Here is a 20296-nt window from a genome sequence, read left to right on the forward strand (position 1 = left end):
ATCTCTTGGAAGCATTGCTGTAATGAAGATTTTTGGAAGTCATTGCATGCCTCCAGAAGGAGCTACTGCTTTTATCCATATAGATTTTAATTTGTTATACTAATTTGATTTTAATTGTATTCTTATTATGAGGAAATAAAATCTAATAATTTTTAAATTTAGTGAGTTAACTAATTAAGGAAAATTTTTATGATCGTATTACAAAATAATCTGATTTAAGACACTTAGATTTTTGCATAAATGTACTCTTTGGTCCATGAAGTTATTTGACTAAATTTGCTACATTTAAGTTGAGTTTTTTTTTCATTTAATTATTTGTCTAGGACCCACCGGTGTTTGGTGAAGTACATTAAGAACGGCTTTGTCTAGTCCACCCCGTCTCTCCAACAGCATTGACACACAGCTGCCAGAGTATTCCATTTTGATTCCCTTCCCTAAAAGGTGTGCAACTACTCCTACTTGACAAATCCTACTTGATTTGGTCAGAGGTTTCACTCCGAAGCAGTGTTATTAACCGTCTCAAAGCATTAAAGGAGGTGTTTCTGGGACTCCCCAAGAAAACGATTTTCTTCATAGGTGATTTAATTTGGAACGAACCATCAATCAGTGGTATTTATTGAGCATTTACTGTGTGCAGCGCACTGTACTAAGTGCTCTTTTTTTTGTTTTGAAAGCCATAGCAGTTGGACACTCCTTAAGGGTTGTCAAAAGGTTCAGCAATATGTCAGTAGTCTTATCAGTCAGTTAGTAGTATTTGAACCTACATCATGAAGAGCATTGTACTAAATTCTTTGGAGAGCTAAGTAGGTGTAGGAGACTCGATCTCTGCCAGAAACAGTGAGCGAGAGCTGTATCCTGTGGACAAAGCCCAATGTAATAAATAGATCAACGCCCCTTAGCCCCAGATCCCTACTTCTCAGGATGGCTCCAGGACACCCACAACTCTAAGGTGCTTGCACTATGTCTGATCGAGTCTTGAAAGAGGCCTTCCCCGATTAAGCTCTCTTTTTTCCCCCATTGGTCAATATTTAAGTGCTTAGTGTGTGCAGAGCACTGTACTAAGCGCTTTGGAGAGTACAACAGAGTTGTTAGATGTCGCCTGCCCACAATGAGCTTGCACCAGCTTGCTTCTGCGTTGTCTATGCACTTGGATCTGTGGGCTTTGGGCACTTGATATTCACCCCACCCCCAACCCCACATCAGTTATATACCTATCTTTCAATTAGATATTATAAGAAGTTGGGTATATTATTGTCTGCCTCTCTAGACTATAAGCTCGTAATGTGCAGGTCACATGCCTGCTAATTCTGTTGTACTGTACCCTCCCAAGTGCTTAGTACAGTGCTCTGCACATAGTAAGCATTCAGTAAATACCACTGATTGACTAACTGATCGATTGATTGAAAATCCAGAGAATTACAGGCAGAGGGGGACTGTACAATGTAGAGTCAGGTACATCACTGGTATACAGATCAAGCTGGTACTGCTCTGAGCTCATTGGACTCTCCAGTAGGTCCTGGAATTCCACCCAGTTCTCCTAAAATGTTAGGGTCACATTCCTGCAAACCCCTGAAATATGGAAAACATGTACTGTCGTTCTTACGGTGTCTGTTGCTATGAACGCAAGCCATTTCTTTTGACATCGCAGGGCCCTGTATCCAAGCAGGCATTGTCAGACAAGCATTTCCTAATTCTCTAACAATGTTATAGCCAAAACATGTAATGAAAACATGTTTTAGCACAACGGGGTGGAGAAACTTTCCCAAATCAGGAGAGGAATTCTTGGAGCGGCTGCAGTTCCCAGGCAATGTTCCCCCAGACTGCGTGTGCAGGAAAGCACTCCGGAAGTGGTGTTGGGTCCTTTCCAGTCCACTCCAACCCAGGCTGATTGGGACAACCATAGGCCTGAGGCTTACTTTGAGTGGGGCTGGATTGCAAATTTGGGGGTTTTGGTGGGTTTTACTCTAGGGTGAATGCCAAAATGTCACTTCACAATGTGGATTGATGTATTTAAATGCCATCTTGGACTAATCAACTGTACAGGCGTGCCTGGGTTGCGGACATCCATAACATGTGCAAGCTGAAGCTGATCATATAGTAATTTTTGACTTACTCCAGGATTCGTAAGCCCCATCCCTGGCGGGTCCAATCACTGCAGGGAAGTCAGTTCCAACTAGTGAAACGCACAGTGCTTCCCTCTTCAGCAACACAAGCCACCTCAGAAAGCAAGTACGGCTTAATTGAGCCAATTTTACCCAGCTCTGGGCCAGCCACTGTCTCTAGCACCAGTTCTCATGCTGGGTTTGGGTCCTGTGTGACACTGCCCCTCAGTCCTCCCAGCCAGAGGAATGGTGAGACCAGGGCAGGAGGAGGATAGCGGCTGTTGCTGTGGGCACGATGATCGGTGCTATTGTGCTGTCCCGCCCCTTTCTGGGCTTGGGCAAGGGGAAGGGGGCCCACTGACCTGCCAGGCTCTCCTCTGTTGAACCACTACAGCGTAGTCTTGCATTTAGTTCTCAGAAGCTCCCTGTTGGGCAGGGAAGAGGCAATGGGGAGTTTCCTTCACCTGTTCCTAAGGTAAATTGGTCCAGGATTGCTAAGGAGCGCCCTGGTCATACGTTCATCACTCAGTAGTCCTGAACCCCGTTTCTATAGAACCAGGAAGGGGCTGGAGAAGAGATTGGGTGTAGGCTATGGGCATCCTGGATCGAATGGGATTACTTGCTGGGACCTCCGAGTTCACTCTGTAGGAAGGAGCTGGTGGGAGGGGTAAGGACAGTTCATCTTTTCTGTCTTCATCTGGGATCTGGATTTTGGAACTCTGACCTTTAGTCTGGATTTGTGGAGGGGACAGGAGTGGCTCTCAGTGCTCGTGGCTAGCTCCAGATATCTAAAGGGAGATTAGGATTAGTAGTGTCTCCGGCTTCTACAATAGACTAGAGCACAGAGGACCTAGAGGGATTAGGATTTATCTCCAGGGACCTGAGACAAGTAGGGCAAAGGTTAGGGGGCCCAAAGTGAGTAATTAACCAAGACATTGGTAGAGGAAGACTTGTACAGAGACTAGAATTGTATGGATACTGTTGCTTCATGAGGGAAACCCTTGTCACGTGAACCTTTTTCATTCAATCGTATTTATTGAGCAATTACTGGGTGTTTGTCTCTCAGTACACCCAAATCTGTCTCCCTATCCTTTATATCTCTCTTTGGCAATCTCACACTTCCTCCTACCACCCCCTTCTCCCCACCACCGGATGTCTCTGCGTGGATGTAGGACATGGGCAAGGGATTCAGTGGCAAGACGGGCAAGATTGAGGTACAGTGAGTGGGTTGGTAGAGTGAAATGTGAGGGATGGGTTGTAGTAGGAGATCAGCAAGTTAAGGTTCGCACGGGGAAGCTGACTGAGTGCCTTAAAAGTGATGATAAAGAGTTTCTTCTGTTTGATGTGAAGGTGGGTGGGCAACTATTGGAGTTTTGGGGGACTGGGGAGACATGGACTGAGTGATTTTTTTGGAAAAACGATCCTGGCAACAAAGTATGGACAGGAGAGGGGAGAGAAGCAGCTGATGCAGTAATCAATATATGATCTACTAAGTGCTTAGATCACCACGGTAGAAGTTTGAATGCAGAAGAGGCAGATTCTAGAGATGTTGTGAAAGTAGAACCGACAGGATTTCCCGACAGACTTAATATCTGGCTTGGGCGAGAGAGATGAGTCGAGAATAATGTTAGGTTTATGGGCTCGTGCGACAGGGAAGATGGTGGGGTTGTCTACAGGGATGGGAAAGTCGGGAGAAGGAGAGTGGGTGGGAAGATGAAGAGCCCTCTTTTGGACATGTTGAATTTGAAGTGTTGGTGGGACAACCAAGTAGAAATACCCTGGAGTCAGGAGGAAATGCAAGATGGAGGAGAGAGGTTGGAGCTGGTAATCATCTGTGTAGATTTGAATGAGTTCTCCAAGGGAGTAGGAGTAGATGGAGACTAGAAGGGGACCCAGAACTGAGTCTTGAGGGACTCCCACAGTTAGGGGGTGGGAGGTAGAAGAGGAGACAGAAGAAGAGACTGAGGAGAATGGGCCAGAGAGATAGGAGGAGAACCAGGAGAAGCACAGTGTCAGGGTTGGATAATGTTTCCAGGAGAAGGGGGTGGTATTCAGCATCGAAGGCAGACGAGACATCAAGGGAGATTAGGATGGAATAGAGGCCCATTAGATTTGTCATGAAGATTATTGATGATCTTAGGTCAGTTTTTGTGGAATTAGAGGGGGTCAAGGACAGAATTAGAGGAGAGGAAGTGGAGGCAGCAGATGTAAATAAGTGGCTGAAGGAGTTTGGAAAGGAGGGGTAGGTGGAAGATAGAGTGGTAATTGCAGGATGTTGTAATGTTGGGAGGATTTTTTTTTAGGTTGGAGGAATCATGGACACTTTTATAAACAGTGGAGAAGGAGCCATTGAAGAGTAAGTGGTTGAAGATGGAAGTGTGGTTGGGAAGGAAGGAGGGGCAGTGTTCTATTAAGGTGTGAAGGGATGGCATCAGGTGAAGGGGATAGGTTTTTAAGGGAGGTGGGAGATCTCTTGAGATACTGCTGGGAAGAATGGGAGAATCAATGAGGCCAGAGGATGGAGCACAGAGATTTTAGGGAGATTATGGTTCATGGTTTCAGTTTTATTGATGAAATAGGAGGCATGGTCATCAGGGACAATAGATGGGGAGTAGAGAGTGGTACGGGGGTTTGAGGAGGGAGTTAAAAGTCTCAAAGTGCTGGCACAGGCAGTAGGCATGGGAGTTGATAAGGGTGAAATATTGTTGCTGGGTGGAGGAAAGGGGCAGTTATAACAGGTGAGGATGTTTGAGATGGATGAGGTCAGCCTGGTGTCTGAATTTCCACCGCAGCGCTCCATAGCTCATCTGCAAGAGTGGAGGAAGCTTACTGTAGAGGTGATCCCGGGCTGCAGATTGGTGGTAAAAGATAGGCTGAGGGACAGAGGAGCGAGGGAGTTGTTTAGTGGAGAGGGTAGTGCCAAGGGTATTGAAAGCGGCTGCTGCCACTCCCTAGGATTGCCAAGGTTCCGGCAGTCAATCAGTCAACAGATTGATAGGCTTTCTGGGGGCCCCAGCGTTCACTGTGTATCAAGCTACTATTTACCACTAGGCCCTGGGAAGGAATGGCTGTGACATTCTCTCCAACAGTCCTTCCAGTATTCAGGATCGGTTCCACAATGGGTTGGCACACTTTGGCGTTACGAAACATTAGTGACACCAAATCCTTCAAAAAGATATGATAAACGAGTGGTTTTTAACGGCCACCAATCAATCAGCTCTGTGCTTGTTATCACTAGGTCATCCGATCTCCCGAGCTTGGTGTGCCACCAGGGAAGGAGGTAGGCGGGACTTTCTGTGAAGCTCAGACTGTCCACTAGGGATATGTACGTGCGCAGTTTCCTCCAAAAGTGAAGAGAGAGAGAGAGAGTGTGTGTGTGTGTGTGTGTGTGTGTGTGTGTGTGTGTGTGTGTGTGTAAGAATGTGGAGCTCACCCCTGCTGCAGGGGGGAACTTGGTCCGGGCTATCGCAGCTGGGGCTTTCCCAGCCGGACATGGAGAATTAATCAATCAATCGTATTTATTGAGCGCTTACTATGTGCAGAGCACCGTACTAAGCGCTTGGGAAGTACAAATTGGCAACACATAGAGACAGTCCCTACCCAACAGTGGGCTCACAGTCTAAAAGGGGGAGACAGAGAACAGAACCAAACATATCAACAAAATAAAATAAATAGGATAGAAATGTACAAGTAAAATAAATAAATAAATAAATAATTAGAGTAATAAATATGTACAACCATATATACATATATACAGGTGCTGTGGGGAAGGGAAGGAGGCAAGATGGGGGGATGGAGAGGGGGACGAGGGGGAGAGGAAGGAAGGGGCTCAGTCTGGGAAGGCCTCCTGGAGGAGGTGAGCTCTCAGCAGGGCCTTGAAGGGAGGAAGAGAGCTAGCTTGGCAGAGGGGCAGAGGGAGGGCATTCCAGGCCTGGGGGATGATGTGGGCCGGGGGTCGACGGCGGGACAGGCGAGAACGAGGTACAGTGAGGAGATTAGCGGTGGAGGAGCGGAGGTTGCGGGCTGGGCAGTAGAAGGAGAGAAGGGAGGTGAGGTAGGAGGGGGCGAGGTGATGGAGAGCCTTGAAGCCCAGGGTGAGGAGTTTCTGCCTGATGCGCAGATTGATTGGTAGCCACTGGAGATTTTTGAGGAGGGGAGTAATATGCCCAGAGCGTTTCTGGACAAAGATAATCCGGGCAGCAGCATGAAGTATGGATTGAAGTGGAGAGAGACATGAGGATGGGAGATCAGAGAGAAGGCTGGTGCAGTAGTCCAGACGGGCTAGGATGAGAGCTTGAATGAGCAGGGTACAAGTTTGGACGGAGAGGAAAGGGCGGATCTTGGCAATGTTGCGGAGCTGAGACCGGCAGGTTTTGGTGACGGCTTGGATGTGAGGGGTGAATGAGAGAGCGGAGTCGAGGATGACACCAAGGTTGCGGGCTTGTGAGACGGGAAGGATGGTAGTGCCGTCAACAGAGATGGGAAAGTCAGGGAGAGGACAAGGTTTGGGAGGGAAGACAAGGAGCTCAGTCTTCGACATGTTGAGCTTTAGGTGGCAGGCGGACATCCAGATGGAGATGTCCTGAAGGCAGGAGGAGATGCGAGCCCGGAGGGAGGGGGAGAGAGCAGGGGCAGAGCTGTAGATCTGGGTGTCATCAGCGTAGAGATGATAGTTGAAGCTGTGGGAGCGAATGAGGTCACCAAGGGAGTGAGTGTAGATTGAGAACAGAAGGGGACCAAGCACTGAACCTTGGGGAACCCCCACAGTAAGAGGATGGGAGGGGGAGGAGGAGCCTGCAAAAGAGACTGAGAAAGAACGACCAGAGAGATAAGAGGAGAACCAGGAGAGGACGGAGTCTGTGAAGCCAAGGTCAGATAGCGTGTTGAGGAGAAGGGGGTGGTCCACAGTGTCAAAGGCAGCTGAGAGGTCGAGGAGGATTAGGACAGAATATGAGCCGTTGGATTTGGCAAGCAGGAGATCATTGGTGACCTTTGAGAGGGCAGTTTTACTGAGAGACCTTTGAGAGGGCAGAATTACTGCCACCGCTGCGGATGCACCTGGCGGGTGGGCCCCTAGCAGGTGACAGATTGTTTGATATGACTGACCGGGGGAGGCAGCACCATGTTGGGTTGTAGTTTAAACCCTTCTAATAAGAATTGGTAGGATTGATAGGACACCCAGGCAAGCTCATAAGCCAACACAACACATTTTTGCAAATTGCACCCACGACACAGGTGGTCCAGTCTTCTCAGCAGACATGTCAGAGTGGTACTCTCCCCGCTGTTTCTCTCCTGCCGCGTTCGTTCTCAGAGAGTGGAGTCATCTTTGAGTGGGTGTCTGTTTTTCTGCCCGTCTGTCATTTGTCTCTTCTGCTTCATCGTGACCCATTCTGGCTCCGTCTCTGATGTTGTCTCCCTGCCCCTCAGTGGTCTCCACCATTCTGTCTCTTTTTGTCTGCCTCTTTTCCATCTTCTCCCAGTGCTCCATTCTTAGATTTTCCCCACCCCTGCCCCCATGGAAACCCTCATTATTAAAACTATATTGGAAAGAAAATGATGTGGTTCTCTCCTGAAATTTCATTTCCTTTTGTTCTAATGAACAGTAGTACGTTAGATTGCTGTACAAAAATTTATGAGTATTTTGCACCTTTTAGAAGCGCAGCTCATGAATGAATATATAGCTGCATATGTGGTCTTTCCCGTAAATGAGTTGGCATGTCTGCTCTATACCCTTTCTGACCATAAAAGTAGCATATGTTTTTCTGTGGAAAACTTGCTTTACTCACATAAATACACACACCTCATTTCCTATAAAATGGCCCCAGGTGAGTGAACATGGGGTAACCCACCCAGAATAGTGGTAGGAGAACAATGGCCTGAGCTTAGTACGCAGGTGGAGCCCTGGAAGTAATGCAGATGCTAAAAACTGGGAGACCAGGCAGTTGTTGCCTCCGGAATGTGAAGACAAATCTATACAAGGTGAGATTTGACTAATGCATGCAAGTGAGCCCACTCAGACTTATGTATGACTGAAATTCCCTTCCACATCTGGTGCACAGAATTGCCCGTCACTGCTCTTTCGCTACCTACAGTGCTTGGCATGATTTTGATTTTTCTCCTTCTGTGTCACGAGGTTCTTCAAACAGCAATATTGGGATTCACTGAGCCCCCGCTAGGTACAGTCACTACCAATACAGAAGCAACACAATCCCTGACCATAAGGAGCCTACACACCCTAGTAGTGGAGGCACATAAAAATGTTTACAGCTAGAGCAGTCAAATAATTGAAGAAGCATAAAAAGTAAGAGTTCTTCAAACCCCTACTTGAGAGATGAGTCTGTTTTCTGCTGGTGTCCCCCAGATATTCATGGTTATGTCGTGTCATTTGATATTTTGCTTCATTATGTGTGTAAAACGTTGCTTCTGTCCTCCGTTTCAACTCACCAAAGGGCAAATGTTTGCTGTCAACCATTCATAGTGTATGTCTTGAGTTGGGTATGCCTTGATGCTGATGTTTGACTGAATTTCTGGACCTGTGCCCATGTATCCCTTATCCTGGATAAAGTCTCCCTTGGTCCCACCCCGCCCTCCAGTTATTGCTCCATCTTGCTCCTTCCATTCCTCCCCAAACTCCTCGAGCGAGTTGGTTACAACCGGTGCCTCGTTCTCTTCTCCATTTCTCTCCTTGACCCCCTGGAATCTGGTTTCCACCCATTCCACTCCAGGGTCACAGTGACTTCCTTATTGCCAAATCCAGTGGCCTCTAATCCATCCTCATCCTCGACCTCTCAGCTGCCTTTGCCATAGACCACCCCCCTCTCTTGGAAAAACTATCTAATCTCACTGGCATTGTCCTCTCCTTGTTCTCCTCTTAACCCTCTGGCCACTCCTTCTCAGTCTTTTTCGCAGGCTTCTCGTCTGCCTCTCATCCCCTAGCTATGGGACTCAAATTTTAAGTCTCAGTTCTGGGTCTCCTTCTATTTTCCATTGACACCTGTGCCCTCGGAGAACTTATTTGCTCCCACGGTTTCAGTGTAATCCTCAAGGGCTTAAATATTCTTCTCTGGTTCTTTGGTGATGTGTATATGTCTGTCTATGCTATTTAAGACTGCACACAGTTCATCATTTGATTTTATGTGAATTGTGGATCTTTTCTGTCTGCATTCTACCACTAGAACACGTGCCTCATCTATATTCCATGATTTAGGCTTTGAGAAGCATCTCATTTGTTAGCGTAATGGGATTCTTCGAGGAGTTGATGGTGGAATATATAAATATCACAATGTGAGGACCTATGGCATACTGACATTTTCATACCTTTACTTCGTGTTTCCTTTTCGAAATGCATACCCATCTCCCTTAGTAGCAGTTGTATTTGTAGTAATTGCCTACTGAGTGCAATGCATAAGAGCTTGGAAAAGTACTACAAATGCAAAAGACACATTCCCGACACACAATCAACCCCCCCAATCCACCTCCTCCTTCCATCTCTCTGATGTCTTCCAGCTAATTGTCTGGGCACCTTCGACTTGCAACATCTATTCTGGTGTGGGTTTTGGTGTTTGTGTTCTTATTTATCTCTTAGTGGTTTCTTCCATGTATTTCATGTCTTTCCCATTAATTTGAAGCTCTCTGAGGGAGTGGAACAGGTCATAAGTATAACTGACTGATTTTGTTTGGTCTATATGGGCAAATAATAATAATAATAATTATTATGGTATTTTGTTAAGGGGTTACTTGATGTCAGGCACTGTTCTAAGTGCTGGGGTGAATACAAGAAAATCGGGTTGGACACAGTCCCTGTCACACATGGGGCTCACAGTCTCAATCCCCATTTTACAGATGAGGTCATTTAGGCACGGAGAAGTGAAGTGACTTGCCCAAGGTCATGCAGCAGACAAGTAGGGGAGGCAGAATTAGAACCCATAACCTTCTGACTCCCAGGCTCATGCTGTAGCTACTATGCCATGCTGGGAGAACATAGTTCTTCCCTCTCTTTTCCCCTTCCCAACTGTTTAGTGTTACATTATACTCTCCCATTATACTGAATACCATCCTCTGCACACAGTAAGCACTCAATTAATTAATTAGTTATGGCATTTATTAATCACTTACTATGTGCAAAGCACTGTTCTAAGTGCTGGGGAGGCTACAAGGTGATCAGGTTGTCCCACATGGGGCTCACAGTCTTAATCCCCATTTTACAGATGAGGTAACTGAGGCACAGAGAAGTTAAGTGACTTGCCCAAAGTCACATAGCTGACAATTTGCGGAGCTGGGATTTGAACACATGACCTCTGACTCCAAAGGCCGGGCTCTTTCCACTGAGCCATGCTGCTTCTCTAATAAATGTGCTTCTCAATAAATATGATTGATTGAATGAATGAATGCAAATAAATTTTTGGAATAGACACCTGGGACCAGGTAAGGGGAGTTGGGAGCTTGTAATAATCTACTCATGGGCAGGGAATGTGTCTACCAACTTGGTACTCTCCCAAGTGCTTAGTACAGTGCTCTGCGCACCATAAGCATTCGATAAATACCATTGATCGATTGATTGACTAAAGTGATACTATTTAGACAATTAACTATCCCTGGTTTCTCTAAAGCTGCACTATGTGCCTTTATATTCATTAAGTTGTATTTGAGTGCTTACTGTGTGCAGAGCGCTGTGCTAAGCGCTTCGGAGAGTACAATACAAAAGTAAACCGGCACATTCCCTGTCCACAATCTTCCAGCTTCTGAAGTATACACATCAAGATGAGAATTTGGAATAAGTTTAGAACTCTGAATAATAATTTTGAGTTTTGGACTGGAGAGGGAAAGGGAGATATTCATGTGCTTAGTACAGTGCTCTGCACATAGTAAGCGCTCAAATACGATTGATTGAATGAATGAACAAAAATGAGCAATTACCATTTCTAAGACTTATTATGTTTCCCAGGTTGCAGAGTTCCTATTGAAGAAATACCTGGCGCTCACCTTTACGTCATCAATAAACACCCTAGGAGCATCTCAAGTTACCATGTGAATGACCAAAGAAGTAACTCATTGTAAATGAAGTGTAGCTGATTTAGTTGAAATCAAGGGTGCAGTGATCCATTTTGGAGGTTGTAAAATTAATTGTTTTCCTGTGAACTATTGGCTGAGCTCCAAGCAGTAGGTGTTCTAGAATGGATAAAAAGAGAGAGTAAATTTCAGTGATAGGCATATCTCGGAAACAGTTCTTTTAGTGGTGATAGTGTTCAGACAAGAGTAGTCATTTGAGAGTTGGAATGAGTGCAAAGCATAAGAGCTTGGAAAAGTACTACGCACAATGAGCTTCCAATCAAAATATTGGGGGTTAGGCCTATATTGAATTCTATAGCTGGTTACCACGTTCTCCCCTTTTTTTGGTCTTCCTATATGTACTTTGTTCTTGATTTTTCTATTGAAATTTTCTCCTTATATATTGGAAACTTTACAGACATTTTGGTTCGAAGTATAGTGATAGGTCATGCATCCATATTGGTCTATTTTAAATCCTACAACTCAGCTTTTTATAAAAAGATGAACAATCATTTCCGGTCTTCCCAAATATATTATCCTAGGTTGATATGGACAGCCAGTTGTTAGTCAATTAAACAAATGTACTATCTTTCAATATGGGTTGTGTGTGCTCTAGTGGCTTCAGTGACCCCCGGGCCTAGAATGCCCTCCCTCTGTCAATCCGCCAAGCTAGCTCTCTTCCTCCCTTCAAGGCCCTACTGAGAGCTCACCTCCTCCAGGAGGCCTTCCCAGACTGAGCCCCTTCCTTCCTCTCCCCCTCGTCCCCCTCTCCATCCCCCTCATCTTACCTCCTTCCCTTCCCCACAGCACCTGTATATATGTATATATGTTTGTACATATTTATTACTCTATTTATCTTACTTGTACATATCTATTCTATTTATTTTGTTAGTATGTTTGGTTTTGTTCTCTGTCTCCCCCTTTTAGACTGTGAGCCCACTGTTGGGTAGGGACTGTCTCTATATGTTGCCAACTTGTACTTCCCAAGCGCTCAGTACAGTGCTCTGCACACAGTAAGCGCTCAATAAATATGATTGATTGATTGATTCAATATGAAAATGAGTTCCAGGAACACAAATCTCTCTTCCTGGTACCTGTTACCGATTTCAGCAAGTCACTGTGCCCCTCACCTTTAGAGGTTGCATGAACAAAGTGGACACTTTTTGTATTTTCAGTCAATTGCACATTATGTAATGCTTAAAAATATGCATCTAATGTATTGCTTGGATATTGGTTAGTTATTGAAAGTGTCTGTTTTGACAGACACTAGGCTGGAGACACTAGACTGTAAGCTCCTTGTGGGCAGGGATCATGCCTCCCAACTCTGTTATATTGTACTCTCCCAAGTACTTAATACAGTTTTCCGCACACAGTAAGCCCTCAATAAATGTGATTGATTTTGAGCTTGACCAGTCAGCTGTTGTCATTCATTCAATCGTATTTATTGAGTGCTTACTATGTGCAGAGCACTGTACTAGGCTCCTGGGAGAATACATTGCAACAATAAACAGACACATTCCCTGCCCACAATGAGCTTATAGTCTACTCTAAGAGAAGCAGCTTGGCTAAGTGGAAAGAGCCCGGGCTTGGGAGTCAGAGGTCATGGGTTTGAATCCTGGCTCCACCACTTGTCAGCTGTGTGACCCTGGGCAAGCCACTTAACTTCTCTGGGCCTCAGTTACCTCATCTGTAAAATGGGGATGAAGACTGTGAGCCCCACGTGGGACAACCTGATCACCTTGTATCCCCCCAGTGCTTAGAACAGTGTTTTGCACATAAGTGCTTAACAAATACCATTATTATTATTACTGCTTCCCCCAAAGACTGGTAGAAGGTTTTGGAAAAAAGTCAGCCTGGGGGTACATGGTGAAGAGCTTCAGGATTGCTAGGTAGGGACGTGGTTCTCTCTGGCCAGTTTTTATTGAACATTGCAATGTGGCTATTGCAAAGCTCAGTCTTCTGTAAGTCCCTTTTCCCCAGTCTCTCCTGCATTGGCTCTCACTGGTCTTTTCTTCGCCTTTCCTTCTCCCCCATCATTTCATGGGATCCTTACACTTCTTCTTACTTAAGATGTGTGCTTCGGTGGAACTTGGTATTTTTTGGTAGAACAGTTGAAAATGATTATGGTTTTGCTCTGTACCAAAACTTAGTAACTCAACTAGGATGAAGTTGTCTTAGCTGTCTTTAGTTGTAATTTGCTGTCACTTGCCATATGCTCCCTGATTAATTCTGCAAGTGTTGTCAGCCTTAGATAATTTAATTTCTCTTCTTTAAAATGACATTCATGAAAAATTTAAATAATTAGCTGCAAATTGTGACTAATAAACTGTCATTTTTTTTGTTTCTAGAGAAAAATACAAAGCTCAAATCAAGGACAGAAAAGTCCTGGAAATTTTACAAGTCAAAGATGTGAGAATTCAAGAGTTGGAGCAGGTTGGTATTGTGGTGGCAGCTTCTACAGTTGGCTATGGTTGTTGTTCATCAGTGTGACATTATTTATGTTAAGATTTAAGTATATTGAGATAGTGTTCAAAATGGTATTGAATACATTAGCTCACCCTGGTTGGTGGAATTTATTTGGTATGTGGTATTTATGAAGTGACTACAAGTTAAGCCTATACAAAAGTTATAGTCAAATCTGTAATTTAGCAATTGTGTGGCATTCTGACTTTTTTCTGGGCTTCATTAGCTGTTTCCTCCTTTTCACATTAACAAGTACTTCTCTTTCTTCTATTAGTTTATATTTATGTGTGAGAACTCAAAGTGCTTACCTTTTTCAAGTCTTAACTTCTCTGTGCCTCAGTTACCTCAACTGTAACATGGAGATTAAGATTGTGACCTCTATGTGGGAAATGGACTGTGTCCAACCTGATTATCTTGCATCTACCCCCAACGCTTAGTACAGTGCCTGGAACATAGTAAGCGCTTAACAAATACCATTAAAAAAAGTCTCAGATCAGTACAGATTCAGTAACAGCATACTAGTGGAGTGTGACCAAGGCTAGGCTAGTTTCTTAGGCCAACTGCACAGATCTTCATGTTTCCATGAAATTATGTGGTACTTCAAAGGATGGAACCTCATGGGAGCTGGATTCCAAATAGTCTCTGTCATTATATAAACTTTACATCCAAGATAACAACCCCAAAGCAGAGCACCTAACACCACCTCAGTAAATAGTGTTGTATTTGGGTTTTGGGACCCTTTCTCCTCCTCTTTTTTTATGGTATTTATTAAGCACTTACTATGTGTCAAACACCATTCTAAGAGCTGGGATGGGTACAAGTTAATTAGGTTGGACACAGTCCCTGTCCCTCAAGGGGCTCGCAGTCTATGTAGAAGGGAGAACAGGCAAAATAAGGCCAAGAGAGGTTAAGTGACTTTCCCAAGGTCACACAGCAAGTAATTGGCAGAGCTGGGATTAGAACCCCAGGTCCTGTGACCCCGGCCTGTTCTCTTTCCACCAGGCCAGGCTGCTTCTCCTCTTTTTCCATCAACTCTGCCAACTCTCCTTATACTCCTTTGTTTCTCCAGTTGGCTAGCCTTCCACTGTTAGCCAGGTGGATTAAACTGACCCAAGAGATGCTACTTAAAGTGAGAAAATTTTTTTATGGAAGTTCTAGAGTGTAAACTAGTTATGGGCGGGGAACGTGTCTACCAACTCTGTCGTATTATATGCTCAACAAATATGATTGATTCTAGTGGAAAGAGCACAGGCTTAGGACTCAGGGGACCTGGATTCTCATCCTGGCAAGTCACTTCACTTACCACATCTATAAGTGTCTAGACGACACAGAAAGGAGAGGGAGCCGGGTAAAAGAGGGCTTAATCGGGAAAGGCTCAATAAATCTGTCTTCCAACTCCGTTATATTGTTCTCTCTCAAGCGCTCAGTGCAGCACTCTGCACAGAGTAAGCACTCAATAAATACAATTGATTGATTGACCCATTTCTTACCAGCAATGTCTGTTGACATTTGATTCTGCCTCCTTTTGCTGCGTTCTTAGAGCCTTTGATCTTAGCGGCAAACCACGTCTAATTACTGTCCGTAAATTGCTGCTGTCTCATAGCAGCTTTCAGGTATGGGTCCGTGGCCTCATGTGGAAGGGATTGTTGGTCATGAATTGGCCCTGTCAGCCACACCTGTAAACATTGATAAATAATCGCACCATTAGATCCAGAAGGACAATTTTTTTCATGTAATATGGATTAACGATGATGCTAGTGAAACAGCTTGAGAATTGGAATATGCGTCCTGCAGTAAGACCCACATTTCATAGCCTCAGAAGTCAGTACTGTAATCACTTTATAAACCTTCAGCTTGGGTTCAAAGTTAAAGCCACATGGATAACCAATGTCACCTTCCCCTCTTTGTTCTTTCAGTACTGAGCATTAGAATTGTACTTTCCAAGCACTTAGTACAGTGCTCTGCACACAGTAAGTGCTCAATAAATACGACTGAATGAATTAAAGGGGCACCCGTTTGCTGGGCTGCCCCCACCCCCTGCATCCGGAATCCCAGCTTGAATTAGGGTAGAGACCTTATGTGCCAGAGACTGTGTCCCGGGGCAAGCCTGAATCTTGGAGCCAGTGCCAGTGCCCGAGTGCCTGCCAGAGACAGGGTAGAGACCAAGTCTCCCTCCTCCCACCAATCCCCTCTCCCACTGTTGGGTAGGGACTGTCTCTATATGTTGCCAATTTGTACTTCCCAAGCGCTTAGTACAGTGCTCTGCACATAGTAAGCGCTCAATAAATACGATTGATGATGATGATGATGTCAGCCCGGAGCACCCTCACAAGCTTCACAACGCTGTGAGCTGGCTCCTCCCCCTCGTTGTTGGGCTGACCATTAAGGTAGTTCAGACCCCTTAGACAATGGATGAGGTACGGAGAAACTGCGGTAGCCTACCCACTCATCTTGGAGGACTTAAACAGGTCGAAGTTCAAAATGGCAATAATCCTCTGTGGAACCCTTTGAACTCAAAAGAGAGCTATACACATGCACATGTAAGTCTGTATGTATCATAAATAAAATTGTTTTAAAAAATGTTTAAAAATAACCTTTTCCATCATATAGATCATGAAAAGGCTAATATATACAAGCAAATAAACTTAAATTTAAAATGTGGTTTTATGACTTTTAGTAGGGTAGATATCTAATCAGAAGTCTCTGGAATGCGTATTTGTTAAAAAAAAAAAAAGTACATATTCATGTACCGTACAACAAACCTACTGTCTCGATCTACTCTGGATTTATGGAATACAATATCCATTGGGCAATTTTCATTTCTGTAGTGTATGTGATGTGAATTAAAATATCCCTTTTCATGGGTGTTGAAAACTAAAATTGAATGAGCAATAATTAAATCCCCATCCTCTTTTATCGCACAATTATCTAACCAGTTTTCAGTCTTGATCCGAGGAGACTGAAGGTACTCTTTTTGACTTTGTATCATTTCAAAAATTATAGATTGCTTTGAAAATTTTCAGCTTACTGTATAGATTTATATTAAGGCTTCTAAAACAGATGGCTGAGAAAAAATATTTGTACTGTCAGACTTTACCATTAAATATGTCTCATTCTTAAATCATTTCCTCTGAAGGGATTCTGAGTTTTATATTGTATTTACAGAGTATTTTGCTAAAGAAAGATTCGTGAATTCAAATGGAGGTCATGATTATTCTGATACTAGTCTCATTTTTACCAAGAAAACTGTATGGATACACTACCAGAATGATTGCAGATGGAGGTGGGGCATCCTGGGAGAGATGTGTCCATGGTATTGCTATGGGTTGGAGATGACAACAGCATGAGAGTCTCAGTTTTCAGGTGGTCTACACATTATTGATTTCTGAAAAGAGAGAGAACTAATCTGGGTTTTTAAGCTTCATTTGACTTCCTCCTACTACTCGCCAGTGGACAAGGACTAGCAGTCACAGGGGGACTGTGTCTATATGGGCCAACTTGTACTTCCCAAGCACTTAGTACAGTACTCTGCACACAGTAAGTGCTCAATACGATTGAATGAATGAATGTCTGCCTACTCTGTTATATTATAATCTCCCCCGTGCTTACTACAGTGCCCTGTGCATAGTAAGCACTCAATAAAATACCATTGACTAAATTTGCCCATTTCTGCTGTCTCCTTAGTACATATGTTCTTCACTCTGTTGATAATGTTAAGCAAACGTAACCTTTAATTGGTTGGGCGATAGATCACCTTCTCTACTTCTGATCCCTAGGAAGAAGTCTGTCAGCAGTGTTTTAGAAATGAAGGTATTCACGGTCCATTCCTCAGGATGAGAGAAGTTCCAATTCTGGGCATGCACCGGGTATGGGAATACATGGGAGTAAAAGACATGGGCTTCCTAAAACTCTCAGTGGCACACCAGAAGGTTGCGTTGTTGCGACTGACCCTCTTAATATGAATATATGCTCTCCAGACGTTCTCTTCCTTGCTTTTCCTATGAACTAAAGGAATGGCAACACAACTGGGGCAAAATTGTAGGCGACAATGGCATTTTGACTCCATAGGTCAATACCGTAGTTATTTCTAAGTCACATGTGCTTTCTATTAGCTACTGCCAAATTCTACGAGGATTTCCTAATTCTCTTCAGTCTCAACCGAATGCTTTGTTTGGGAGCTGATGCTGAAGGAAGTGGGGCATTATCAACTACTGGGTTCAAATGATAGAAAAGGAAGTATGACTGGGAATATAATTAGCATTTTGAGAATTGGCTTGATTCATAGAAGAAGGAGACAATGTACTACTTGTTTAGCCTTGATGAGGGAGTTTAGCTGTATTTTACAAATTGCAGATAGATTTCCCTGGCGGGTCATTCCGGAAGGATTTACATTCTAGAAAGTTTTCAGTGTCTCATACTGAAATAGATCCAAATGGTAACGTTAACATGTAACAGCACTTCTTTTTAGATGTCAAAGTTTCACAGTGTTAAAAAGAAAACAAGTATTGTTTAAATGTTAAGTTTCTAAAATGTACCCTAAATCAAAGAGGTTGATTGAGTGGTCAGCATGATAAATCCTGATGAATAAAAGTCTGTTACCAAATGTGGCTTTTTATTACCATTTATTGCTGTAAGATCTTGTTCTGATTATTGTGTAGTGTGTTCAGTGTTTTAGAAAGTCTCATTCTTTATTGGGCATTTAATGGGGTGGTGGCAGTTGAATTTTTTTTAGTTGGTTTGCAGTGGATTCCTGAAGCGAGGAATGTTTTCTTGAGGAAAATTAGGATTTCCCTAGAACCCATGGTTTGTCAAGAATGAGAAGACCACTTGGTTAAAATGATTCCTATGATAAGAGCCCAGTGTGGCCTCGTGGAAAGAACATGGGCCTGGGATCAGAGGACCTGGGTTCTCATCCTGGCTCCACCTCTTAACCACTGTGTGACCTTGGTCAGGTCACTTAACTTCTCAATGTCTATTTCCCCATCTAGACTATAAACTCCTTGTGGGCAGGAAACATGTCTACCTACTCATTTGTTGTACTCTCCCAAGTACTTAGTAAAATGCTCTGCACACAGTAAGTGCTCAAGAAATATGGTTGATGGTCTGTTGTGTGACCTTGGGCAAGTCACTTAATTTCTCTGAGCCTCTGTTCCCTCATCTGTAAAATGGAGATTTAATACCTGTTTTCCTTTCTCCATAGTCTGTAAGTCCCATGTGTGATTTGATTATCGTGCATTTATCCCAGCGCTTAGTACAGTCCTTGGCACATAAGCGCTTAGCAAGTACCACAATTATTGTGGTTTTTATTATTAACCCAACCCACAACCTATGTACGTCCTTTCTAATCTGTTTTTAGGAGGGCAGATTTCTAATTAGACGCAAACCAGTAGCAGTTTTTAATTATCCATATTATAATTTTCTTTTGGACAATTATTGCTGTGCTAAAACAAGTTCAATTACACATAATGAAACATCTTCAAGTATTTTAATGCATTTAAAATATATGGGGTAAAATACTGTAGTGAATTAAACATTTCTCCAACTATTTTAATGTATTAAAAATCTCAAATAAAATACTATAGTGAGATATGTGCTGAGTGTCTACTGTGTACACAGCATTGCTAAGCATAATTACTGCTGTCAGCTAGCTGGCATTCTAATGGGAGAAGTTACACAAAATTATAGCTAGGAAGAAAGTGGCTTCAGAAACTGCTTCCAATTGTAGGGTTTATAAATTGTCATATAGGTAAGTGCTATGGGTGGCTTACCTACATTATGTAGGTAAGTGATAGTGGAAGGATATAATTTGGGGAAGAAAAAAAGTACCGGGGTGTGACTTCTGGAGGAAATGGTATTTTAAGAGGAAATTGAAGATGGGGAGAATGTTGGTCTAGCAGATTTAAAGCCACATAGCCTAATGGAAAGAGCATGGGCCCTGGAGTCAGGACCTGGGTTCTAACCCAAACACTTCCATTTGCCTGTTGTGTGACTTTGGGCAAGTCCCTTAAATTCTCTGTGCCATATTTGCCTCATTTGTAAAATGAGGACTTAATACCTGATTTCCCTCCAACTTGGACTGTGAGCCCCATGTGGGACAGGAACTGTGCCCAACCTGAAGTTGGATCTCCCCCAGAACTTCATACAGTGCTTGACACACAATAAATGCTTAACACATTCTGTTTAAAAGGAGACAAAGGTCCAGGAAGTAGGGAGGTTTTGAGCAAGGGCAAGAGACTTAAGTAGTGAGAGAGCAAAGGACAGTAAGAAGGTTTGCTTGAGCAAAGCATTGAGTGTGAATGGGTGAATAGACTGGAAGTTTTTGTGGGCAGGAATCGTGTCTACCAAATCTATTGTATTATACTTTCCCAAGTGCTTCGTGCAGCATTGTGCACACAGTAAGCACTCAGTAAATAAAATTGGATTGAGTAGTGGGTGAGCATGGAAGGTATGTAAGAAGTAGGGATTTGGTGACGAATCTCAGGAATTTTGCTTGATGGCAAAAGAAATGGGTACTTGTTAGTAGATTTGAAGGATGAGAGAGAGTTGACTAGAATGATGCTTTCAGAAGATGATTCAGGCTATAGAGCTTAGTAGAGACTGAAGAGGGGAGAGGTTGGAGTTAGAGGCCAGTGTGGAGGCCGAATCCGTAATCCAATTGGGAGATTCTAAGGGGTGAAATGAGA

At 43.7% G+C, this 20296-nt stretch overlaps 1 protein-coding gene across 1 annotated transcript in view; it reads left to right on the plus strand.

Annotated features, from left to right (window-relative positions):
* The window catches only part of CNTLN (centlein), a 245707-nt gene that overhangs the window by 52527 nt on the left and 172884 nt on the right, over positions 1-20296 (plus strand). The window contains exon 12 of the mRNA XM_038769522.1: positions 13499-13583. Within this exon, the coding sequence (XP_038625450.1) occupies positions 13499-13583 (85 nt within the window). The remainder of the gene's footprint in view (positions 1-13498; positions 13584-20296) is intronic.

The sequence above is a fragment of the Tachyglossus aculeatus genome, chromosome X4 (genome assembly GCF_015852505.1).
Source record: "Tachyglossus aculeatus isolate mTacAcu1 chromosome X4, mTacAcu1.pri, whole genome shotgun sequence".
Taxonomy (NCBI): Eukaryota; Metazoa; Chordata; class Mammalia; order Monotremata; family Tachyglossidae; genus Tachyglossus; species Tachyglossus aculeatus.